Below are 12,267 nucleotides of genomic sequence, written 5' to 3'. Positions count from 1 at the left end.
ATAATCCGAATTGCACCGATGTTTAAACACAAACACACAATCACATTCCTCCTCTTCTTCTCCCCCACTACAAATGTGTATATAAAGTATTGGCTCAGCTCATGTTTTTATTCACCCTTTCGTTTCTTTCCGTTCAGCGTTAAAAGCTTTTCCAGGAGTCGGAGCCTTTTTTTCTCCAGTGAAAACAAAACATTGAGACTTTGGCTGCATACCAATAAATATGGCATGGAGTTGAAATGATGATTGTAAGGAAGTCTTTATAGAAATGATGAATGATCACTCAATATAAATTCATTTTCATCAAAAGATATAGCCTAGCTCATAACTATAATTATTTCATTGATATATTGTTTAAATTAGAATATTATATTGTGTAAATCATCATTCCGATTCCGACTTATCAGTGCTCACACGAACACAAAAACGGACAACCAGACAACCAGACAACCAGACAACCAGACAAGCATTAGATTAACACGTTGGAGCAGAATTTCACTTCTGAAGATTTGAATTCTCCACTATTGATTAACTCCAAATAATACTTCTATAAGTTACTTTTTATCAGTATTTTATATAGAAATAATACATAGGCGTTCATTTGTCATTCCGAATTCAGAGTAGTTAGAGTTTGTGATATTCATATTTTTTGAAGTTATGTGCATCATTATTGATTGGTACATAATACTGTAGAAAGAAACGATTTTCATCAAACAGCATGATTCTAAATGATGCGCAGCCAGGCAAGCAGCCAGGTGACGCTGTCAGCTGGGCGGGCGGTCGCTCACTCTGTCACCAGGCATTCTTTTTGGACTAGGACAGCCACGTTTCGACTACCGTTGTGATCCTCGGGTTCGGTTTTAACTGGATCCAAAATTTGGTTGCCTGATTGCCTGCCTGCCCTAGAATGACAGCAAATGCCCGGTTGGTAAAATTTTTGAACTCATTGCTTGCATCACAAGAGGCTTTTATTCATTACAATATGAATAATTTGTAATGGGCCAAAACACTGTAATTTGTAATGGGCCAATTCAATCATTGTTTTAAAAATAATAGTGTAATTCAATAAGTTGACCCATAAATGAACTCAACAAATCCACAATACTAACTTAAAATCCCCTTACACTAAATAATATTAACTTTGTCAAGTGATACGAGTCTGTGATACTGGATAAATTGGCTTGTGTAAGCAATCCAATGCGATTCCTTGACGCGAAACCATACAAATTCTAGCATGAATATTTGATTTGGTGAGCTTGTGCTATTAGAAAACTGATTACAGTGTTGCGATGCCAGTGGTTAGTGTTTCCTTTATCAAATTGTTGCCAGGACAAAGAGAATTTACCGAGCCACACAGTATAGCTGAGAGGTCTGTTATTTGTTGCCCGACTGGCAAATATACGACCGAGTTTAAATACAATTTAGCCGACCCACTCCAGCCCTCAGCTCTCAGCCCTCTGCTCAGCTGCAACTCATAGCTACAGTGGCACAGCTTCACAAAAGATGCATTGTCATTTCTTTTGAGAGTCGTTTCCAACTTCCATTGAAACATTCTTATCATTCTCAATCGAGTTATTTTATTCAGTTTTTGTTTTCAATTCTCTCACTTAACAATCTAGTAATCAAATTAGTGGACAATGAAGTGAATATATTCTGGGAAATCAATGAGTTCCAACTTTACGACAGTATTTAATGCAGGCACACAATCTCTTGAGGATCAATAACTCTTTTTTCTTTTTACAGGCTTTTTCCTGACAATGTCTCTGATTCAAACTATCTCTCTAGGTTCATATATGATTCTACAGCACCCTTAGATTACTGTCTCTACTAAATTGATAATTCTTTAAAATTAATTTGTTCACTCTTCTGCTTTTTGCTGGATGGTTGAATTCAATATTCCAGCATAGTTCGCTTTTGACATGTTTGATCAAAATATCAATTTCTTAATATATGAAAGTTGAAAAAAAATATTTATTATTAATCATTTATACAATAAGTACATTATCAAAATGGTAGGGAGAGGATATTTGTGCTATTCCTCTCCCAAATTTAGAGAACAAAATAGGTTAAGTCTAGATAGGTTAAGTTCAAATAGGTTATTTTTTAAAAAAACTGAAATGTGAATTATGAACTAACAGTCTGTAATAACTGGGAACTCTGATACGTAATTCTAACAATAAATAACAAAACATTTCTCATCAACGTTTTCCACATTGAAGTCTCTAGGAAGAAAGCCTTTATTGAAGATTAAAATAATATGAAAATAAATTTAATAAGGAACTACACAACAAAATATTGGTTGTATTGTTCAGAGAGTATCGAGGTCATCAGTATTTCTGTTCGGTAGTCGTGTATTGTTACCGTCCTTTCTGCAGGATGCTGATGCACTAGGGAGAATTCTGTTCCCCTTGGCAAATGAAATATTCAGAGGCTTTCTATGGAGTATTCTTATTTCTGGCCACATTGTTTTCTATTGTCACGTCAGTGTTACTAAAATAAGCGTTGACTACGTATCTAAAGCATATAACACTATACTGTAATGACTTTCTTCATTCTGATGTAGTATTTCCGCTGAAAATTATTATTTTATTTTTATACACATCAATTAATTATGAAAACGTTGACACTGTTGACAGCGAATCAAAAGTACGAGGATATAATATTTATCTATTGGTCTACGAGAATATAATTTATCTATTGGTTTTTATTTTCATTCCAATGTAATATTCCTCAGTATATTAATGAATCCATCCCATATAAGTTACACTAGTGTTCAATGATACAGAATCTCATATCTATCGGTATGAAATCAGAAATTATCATGTAGTTCCAATGGGGTTCATTAGCTTATTACTAATTCTATGTTCCAAGAAATCAATCGATATGGATTCTACAAAAATTTTATAAACTGTGAAGTGTGGAAAAATAATTTGTGATGAATGTATTAAACTTGAAAGTATTGCTGCCCTTCTGAAACAATGTAGTATTCTGATTATTCATATCAAATCATTTTACATGATAATAGATTTAGATTTTGTAGACTTTGATGCTCATTCAGATATTGATCCCTTGTCTATCGCTAAGTGATAGGCCAACAGTAAGCAAATTAATTTTTATAACAACTCTCCTTTCAGAGAGAGAACTCGAATAACTAACAAACCAATGTAGTCAGTGTAACTAACCAATCCTGTCTAATATTGCAAGAGTATTCTCTTGTAACCAATTGCAAGAGAATAGAAAACTTCCTATTGAACAAAATACTGTAACTAGTGAGCCCCCTGGGCTAAAGAACTCTCTTATGAGCTATTCTGATTCTAAAATCCGCAGCTTGTAGGCTCTTCTGAGAAAGATTTTGAAAAACCTTTGGTGGAAACTATAAAATTTTATAGTTTTGGTTATGTTATAGATTTGGAGAAATTTTTCTAATGATGAAAACTCTCACAGAAAAATATGCTCATTCTTCTGTACCGTGCTATGAATTTAGAAAGTTAATTTGGAATTTGGAATTTAGAAGCACACACAATTGAATATAACTAAATAAAAGGGATGCATGTTGAACATACTTAGTGCTAGAGAATGGGAATCCAGAAATGACAAAAGAGACAACGAAATAGAGAAAAGATATCAAATATATTGTCGCCTTTAACAGTTAAATTCAACAATAAATATAAACAAAATTAAGTTGCATCATGAAAACTGAAAATAGAATTACTAAATTTAGAAAGTTATCTCTGATACAGATAATTCGGTAGTAGCCTACTCTGTCTGCTTCACATTGAAAACTTTTAAGATAGAATCATAATAAGCTTAAAGGACTCTAATTTCAGAAAGAAATTGAATGTTATCATAGATATTTCTCAGAAGTTGATCATGAATAATAATAAATATTTAAAAGGAAGAACAAAATAGAATTCAGAAAACTCTTAGTGAAACACTATCAAAATGTTATCAAATATCAATAATCCCCGATAATATCTATTTTATATCTTATATTATATGATATATTATAATAGCTGCAAATACAAATATTCCTAAAGGATCACATCACGGAATTCTACATAGAAAAATTATTCAAAAAATATGTGACATCAAAACAGATTTATAAAGAGGCTAGGGTCATTGAAACTTCATTTGATTCTTCACAACTTTAAGATGAAAATATCATTTAAGAAAACATTTATCAATAATGGACCTTTAAACATTTCATATGCTAGTTCAACTCTAAGTAGTTTAGTAGATTATAGGATTGAGCCACAAATGGCGACCACGTGCTCTCCTAAAATTGTAAAATTATAGAGTTCTGTTATTTGTTGTAACACGTGCTCTGAACTATAACGTGCTATTGTATTGTAAGAATATGGATGCTCCAGAGCTAGAATAATAGAAAGATCGTTTCTCGAAAACTATTGACAGTACATTTGAATAGCGTACCTAGCCAGACGTCAGGGGTCATTATTCTTTTCATAAAAGTTTAAAACAAAATTAATTCTTTCCTAGAAACTCAACAATATTCTTAATGCTATTCACAGACATTTTCACAATAGAAACTACATGGTCCACTGTGTTTTGTGTTAACCCTTGTATATAGCTATAGCATAAGTTGATGGCAGGTATATGTAGATGGTGTATATCAATATAGATATATATTTAGGAGAGTAGTAGAATATAGATATTATTTAGTTTACAATGTAACCACGTGGTAATCATATATGCTACAATTTTACCACGTGGTTAGCATATGAATATTATTGAAGCAATTATTTGAATAAACATGATATGAGTAGATGTCTATATAAATTAGGTCATGAAGTAGGTTTGGCTATGTATGAATTATTCAAAAATGATATGTTATACAATGAATTATAATTTAATAATTATTTCAAGCTAAGTAAGTTAGTTGAATCCTGATTCTTAGGCTAAGGGTAAATTTGTAAATAGAATTAGGTATGTTTGATTGAAACATGTTGACAATTATTATAGTTATACAATAAGTATAAGAAACCTGCTTGATTAATAAGTGGGCTATCTTATTAATTCAATTTATTCAATTCAATTGTAATGATGTACTGTATGAAATTGTATTTTGTTCTTCACTTCATGTATTTATTATTGAAGTATTTTCCATATTAGATTTATAAGATTGATTACTGTATTAATCAATTTCGATGAGTATGTATTCAATTGTCAATATCCAAACTTCAGACTTTATATTGGTAAAATGTATGATATCATTTGTTTTAATAATGAGGGGAAGCCATAGTTTAAAATGATATATCATAATCAATATTATAGTAAGTTTTAATTGATATTTTAATTCAGTTTGTAAGCTGAATCAGAGACAAGAAATAATATAGGTGCTTCTTATACTCCTTCATCTATGGCTGAATATTAGGCTGAAGAATTTGATTGTAGGCAGAACTAGAGAATGATGGGTGATGAGGGGTGGAAAATTGTGATGCTAGTATATAAGCAGGCAGACCATGTCTTGCGAGTTTAGTCTCTCTTAGTCTCTTGGATTTCGGACAGTGTTCAGTGTAGTGATTCTTTGGTTTCAGACTTCAATTATCCTATAGGGAATTGACTGAGCCAGGTAAAGTTTGTATTTAGAATTTTCAATTTTCCTTATTTCAAATCCACACCACCCCACCATAAAAAGCCCAAATAAGTATATCAAATTACATAGCATCAAAGTAAACGGTAAATTTAATTATTAAGTTTTTCTTAATACAAATCTGTAGATACAGTTTTAATTAACTTCTTGAAGCTTACAGTTGAAATTTTCTTCTAAGCACAAATAATAGTTTTTTAAAGCAAGGCTCCCCTAATAATATTCATTCTTTAAAATTTATAAATTATCTTATTCTTGACTATAATCCTATTTTTAACTAGAGGTGTTCAATATTTTGATTTCATATTTTACTCTTCAAGTAACCCTAGTAAGGTTCAAGTAAGGTTCTTATCAGTCAGTCGATAGGATCGGATCGTTTGCTGAAGCTCCTGCTTAAACGAGACTAGACCGGTTGAATCTGCTTTCGGAAAGAATTGTGTCGGCCTAACAATAGCCAATAGTTCCAATCTATAACCTCAATTTATTATTTTCAGTTCTGTTCCTCACAAATTTATTCATAATGGGTGATGATTGCGGAAAATGCGGGAGAGAAATGTTAGTGAAAGACATTATAAAGTGTAGCGAATGCTCGGTCAACATTCATGCTCAATGTGTTTCGGGCGACGTCAAAAATAAAGTGAACACGCGTAAAAATATGAAGTGCGACTCATGTATGAAAGTTCCTAATTCGGCTAACAGTGTCTGTGTACCCACTAGTAACAGTGAAAAGTCAGTGCTTGAGGCAATTGCTTCTTTTCGCGAGGAGTTTAACGAGCGCAGTGACTCGTCAGAACTCGCTCTTAAAAAAATGCAAGAGGACATTGCAAGTGTTGTCAAAGACTTAGGATCACTCAAGTCACAGTTTGAGGGTGTGAGAAAAGAGTGTGAGCAAAATACTTCGCAAGTAAAATACCTTAGAACTGAAAACGAACGTTTAAATACTCAACTTAATTTGTTAAAGTGTGAGGTGTCAGACCTACAACAGCAAACCAGGAAAAATAACATTATTATTGCTGGTGTGCCGAGATCGCGAGGTGAGAATATTTTTCAAATACTTGGGGAACTTGCTAGACTCTTACAAGTGAACTTTAACAGTTACGATGTGTCTGCCGCCCATCGTTTACCATCTAAGATGAGAGATAATCGTCCACCGTCAATCGTAGTTAATTTTGTTTCAAGACAGACAAAAACCCAGTGGATTCACGCAAGGCGAGTGAGGAAAGTAATGTTTTTTCAATTTCAATTTATTAATTTTCAATCTATTAAAAACACACAAAACAAGACAAAACAAAATTACAAAGATTTACGAAACAAATGGAACACAATAAAATGTTACAAATATGAAAAAACAATGGTTGAATGAAAAAGACTAAGAAATTGTCAAAAAACCACTGATTTATTGATAATTAGAAAGACCGGTTTCGGTTATTACACCATTGTCAATCTCTGAGATTGACAACCATTGTTAGTTTATCAGAGATTGACAATGGTGTAATAACCGAAACCGGTCTTTCTAATTATCAATAAATCAGTGGTTTTTTGACAATTTCTTAGTCTTTTTCATTCAATATGAATAATTACCACAATATCAACTTCTCAACTACACAAAAAAAAACAAAAAAAACAATGGGCTTAGTGTTTGGGTGTGTTGGAGAAGAGAAAAAAAAGAGAGGAAGGTACCTAGCCAACTATGGTTTCCCATGTAATAGGCAGGCAAAGAAGAGAAGAGAAGTAATGAGGAAAAAAGGAAGGGAGAAATGGAGGGAAGGAAGAAAACAAGGAATAGGTACTCAAAATAAAGGTAAGCGAGTCCACTGAAAAATGAAAAAACTAATGAAAAAACAATGCTGGAGCAGAAATCTCGAGTCATATATCTAAATGGAAGAAGAAATTACTGTATGTCCAGTTTTTTATATCCAGTTTAATTTTTCCGCTGATCTTATTGTCCATGAGAAAGTGATTTGGAATGAGGTTTATTATTTTAGTACCTATGTAAATTAATTGCCTCCTTATACATTCAATATTAGTGTTATAGGTTACATATTTGTTAGCAGTGGCCCTTAGATTATAATAATTAAGAGTAGAGTTTATTGTGAGAGGAAAATCGGATCTATATTTTATTAAGTACTCAATTACGGTTCTTATGTATAATTGACGTATAGTCATGACCTCAAAATTACTAAAAACCATATCCGTTGGTTAGAGCCTGGGTTTGCTTAATTTAGTTTTAATTATCAGTTTTTGTGCTACAAATAATTCAGCAATATGACAGTTGAAACAGCCTCCCCAAACAACTATGCCATACTGCAGAATTGACTCGACTAGATCATGATACATCATTTTCAGGTGGTTCTTATTAAGAAATCTGTTAACTAGGTAAAATTTAAAGATAAATATCTAATTTTTCTACATATGTATTTAATATGAACATCCCATTTGAGGTTTCCATCAATTATAATTCCCAAATACTTAGTATTATTGACTTTTTTAATGGTAGGACAATCACAATTACCCAAGTTTAAATTGCACTGAGAATGGAGTCTCAAATCTTGATTCTTGTTAGGCTGTCCTACTCTATTTGCAGAGTAAGTTATGTAATTAGTTTTTTCAATATTTAAACTTAAGGTATTCTTGTCTAACCACTTCTTAATTAAAAGCATATTATTTTCAGCTATGGTATGAACTCCGTTCCATGAATTTCCGTGAAAAATAGCTGCAGTATCATCTGCAAAGGATATCACAGTTGAGTTTAGAAGTCTTAAATTTAAAAAGTCATTTACATAGAGTATGAAAAGGATGGGAGAAAGTACAGTACCTTGAGGAAGACCATAAGAAGTTAAGTTAGTTACACTAGATTGATCATTTATGGTTAGGGACTGGGTTCTATTACTCAGATAGTTTTTGAACAATTTAAGTGAGACTCCTCTGAAATCATGGGACTCCAGTTTATTGAACAAAGTCTTATGAGGTATTGTATCAAAAGCTTTGCGTATATCCAGGAAGACCGCAATAGTTTTCTTATTGGAGTTTATTTTATCAGATAAAGTATTGATGGATTTTATTAGAGCGTCAGATGTACTTTTACCATTTTGGAAACCGAATTGGTTCTTGTTGATTATTTTGTTAAGATTCAAGAAAGAAACAACTCTTGACTTTATTAGTTTCTCCATTATTTTAGCAAGGTTGCTGATAAGACTAAATGGTCTATAATTACAGGGATTAGTCTGGTCACCTTGTTTGAATAGAGGTTTTATTTTGGCTGATTTGAGGTGCTCGGGAAAATATCCCTCCTCAAACCATCTATTAAAAATGAAAGCGAGAGCTTGAGATATAAAATTGGCTACTTTCTTCAGCGTAATATTACCTAGACCATCAATACCAGGACTGCAGTTGTTCTTTAGATTTTTAATAGTTGCCTCAACTTCAACTGGGCAAGTTGGTCTCATAAAAAACGTGTTATCGATCTGTATTGCAGGAAATCGAACACCAGTATTATCAGGGATATTGATAGTTTGAGCTTGTAATTTACTCACATTTGTGAAATAATTGTTGAGGGAGTGAGCATCAAGTTCTTGATACTGGCCTCACCTATAACTTTGTTTATGCACTTCCACAACTTCATGCTGTTGTTATTACAATTTTCAATTTCCCCTTTATAGTAGACTTCCTTTGCATGATTTATGATCTTATTCAAACCATTACGATAAGCCTTATATTCATTCTTTAAGATATTGTTATTAGGATCTCTTCTGAGTCTAGAATGCATTTTGTCCCGCGTGATTATTGATCCTATGACGCCTTCAGATATCCAGGGCTTCAGGGGACGAAGTCTGTTAGGTATCACTTTTACCTTCTTGCATTGATTGATGAGACTGGTCAAACGATCGACAAATTTATCCATAATAGTGTCAATGCTTCCATTCACGGTATAGATTTCTTCCCAATCCTCATTCCTTATGCGTTCCAATAGTGCATGATAGTTGGTTCTAGTTTTAATGTGTTTATCAATACGTTTCTATTATCCTTATTGATAGGAACCTTCACCAAGTTCAGTACAACCGCGTAGTGGTCAGTTATGGTTGTCCTAAATATAGCTCCATTAATGGACATAGAATGGTTGCCTGAATTTTTATAAAAAATGTGGTCGATGCAAGAATTTGTTGTGGTTGTTACTCTGGTATCACCAGTTATGTAAGACTTATAGCCATTACTATTGGAAATATGCAGATAATCTTGAACAGGAACACTAGTTGAATGTGTATTTATATTCATGTCTCCCGCCACACATACATTTATTCCATTAGGAATTTTACTGATTTCATTACTCAGACTATTAAGAAAATTATCAATATTTTGATTACTTGGTGATCTATAAACCCCAATCACCTTCACAATAAAATCATCAATTCTTAAGTCAGCACTAACTACATTGGCATCAGTAATATCGAGTGAAACTTCATTGAATCTTATGCAATCTTTTATGTACATGCATAATCCATCACATTTATTCTGTTTAGTGTACTTATTTATTGCCGTATATCCAGGAATGTTGAGAATGAACGGCATATCTGCAGTCAACCAGGTCTCAGTTAATATTATAATGTGAATATCAGTTCTCAATTCATTGAGGCAGCAAATAAACTGATCGAAATTAGCATTCAAACTACGTATATTCATAGACATAATATTGAAACACTCAGCATCTTTATTTCTGTCTTCGTGAAAGTGATAGTTCAAATAATCGTCGATTACATCTGTTTCATTTTCTGTTTCTAAAATATTAAGAACTTCTTCAGTGTCACTCATAACTTATATCATCAGGTCCACTTCTCTTTTCCTTGTTCCATTTAACTAGCCCCTCACTATCTATGAATTTAAGTTTCTTAATTAGTTTGTCCACAGCATCATCTACCAGACTGGTTGTTAAATACCTGAAAGTTTCAGTGTGTCTAGACAAGGCAACAATCGCATGGGGCATGCTGTTATAGATTTCATTCTCCTTGTACTTAATTCTGATTAGAATAACATTTTTATGAGTTAGCCCTTGTGCTTCGTGGATTGTGTGAAGTGCAACATCCTCTCTCCACTTTATAGTATCACCCACCATAAGTTTTTCCTCTTGGGTGAATGTTAATATCAAAGTGTCGGGTTGTATCAGATGGTATTCCCCATTTCTGTAAGTAGGCAGAATTGAGATAGCTCTTTCATTAATCGTCGTAATATTTTCATAGACAGTGGAAAGGACAAAACAAACATCGATAGGACATCTACAAGTTACCGTTTGTTTTGTAAAAGGTTCGCAGAATTCTGAAATTTTATGCCATCTTGTGGCATAATTACTTCTCTCAATATAGGGTATTTGGTTTGCGTCACCAACTACAATTATTTCTGAGGCCTTACTCAAGTTAGCAATAAAACCGATGTAACCCGCATGCATAATTAGAGCTTCATCAATAAAAACTCTATTGTATGTTTTATTCTGATTATGATTTATTATATATGAGCCAACTGTCCTGTAATCAAGCTTAAGACGATTACAATGTTTTCGACCATACCTTTCAATGACAGTTTCACGGATTGCTTTAATACCTGCCCGTATTTGAGTGAGTACTAGATCCTTGCCAGGCTCATGATGCGAGACTATAAAGTAAGATTTACCACAGCCGGGAACACCGTCATACCATTTTATTTTAGGAAGTTTACACTCATGAAGAGTTATTCTATTTATAGTTTTTATTAATTCGCTATTCAGCATAAGTGTAGTATTACGTGTGACTAAAACATATCGTTCTTTAGTAGAGAATTTTAAAGTATCCTCTTGAAATTCTACGTAACTTCCACCCTGCTCCAAGCAATATCCCATTCGGTATTTAGAGTTTGTTTTGAATAGGAATCTTTTCAAATTATTATCATAGATGTTCATATTGTTATTCAGGACGCTTATTAGTTCATCACCTGATATTGACATGTTTCCATGCGTGACCCTAAGAAGAATATTTTTATATATTTCAGCATTTTCGTTATCAGTGTTTTGAAGTAGGGCCGTAGTTCAATCATAGAGTTTATGAATGCTTCACGTTTATTATTACCTTCAAAGAATCCCACAGGGTACTCAACTCCCGGACTATCAGATAGCTTAGGTATATTAAGAAAATTAATTTCACAATAACCAATGTCTGCCCAAGAACTGCATCCTTCTTTTCCGAATATACAAATCTACATCAACGACCATCTCACTGAGAATAACAATGCTATTTACTTTGAGGCGAGGCGTCAAGTGAAGAGCGGCAAACTGGCGGCTGCATGGGTCGCCGACGGACGAGTGCTGATCAAGCGGACGCCGACCACGAACCCACAACGAGTAAATCATGTGGAGTTCTTTCAACAATTTATTGGACAAAAATCAGCAACAATTGATGGCTGCCGATACCGAGTCACACCCCGCTGCTCCCGATGCGACAAGTGATGATGTAGCGGCTACACCAAACACGAAGGCGATGGCTTCAGGATCAGGCTCTTAAGTATCGAAATCGATCAAACTGTGAGTTTTTAATAATTATCTTCACCCACTGTGCATAGGAGACTGATAATAATAATAAAATACGAGTAGGCCCATATACGGCATTTGATATTAATACTTCCTCAATAGTATTAATAATTCC

The 12,267-nt window shown here is 33.4% G+C and overlaps 2 protein-coding genes across 2 annotated transcripts in view; one reads left to right on the top strand and one right to left on the bottom strand.

Moving 5' to 3' along the window:
• Window positions 1–739: 739 nt before the first annotated feature.
• LOC120352693 overlaps window positions 740–12,267 on the bottom strand; it is a 38,473-nt gene continuing 26,945 nt past the window's right edge. Inside the window, exon 2 of the mRNA XM_039434461.1 lies at window positions 740–899. The gene's annotated coding sequence lies outside the window, so the exon portion shown is untranslated. The remainder of the gene's footprint in view (window positions 900–12,267) is intronic.
• Window positions 6,277–12,188, top strand: LOC120352692. Its single transcript, XM_039434458.1, has 2 exons — window positions 6,277–6,832; window positions 11,780–12,188. The coding sequence occupies exons 1-2, from the start codon at window positions 6,279–6,281 to the stop codon at window positions 12,069–12,071; spliced, it is 846 nt and encodes a 281-aa protein (XP_039290392.1). The 5' UTR covers window positions 6,277–6,278; the 3' UTR covers window positions 12,072–12,188.

Source organism: Nilaparvata lugens, chromosome 8 (genome assembly GCF_014356525.2).
Source record: "Nilaparvata lugens isolate BPH chromosome 8, ASM1435652v1, whole genome shotgun sequence".
NCBI classification, from domain to species: domain Eukaryota; kingdom Metazoa; phylum Arthropoda; class Insecta; order Hemiptera; family Delphacidae; genus Nilaparvata; species Nilaparvata lugens.
Note: the sequence above shows the minus strand (reverse complement) of the source record. Positions and strands in the feature narration are given on the sequence as shown.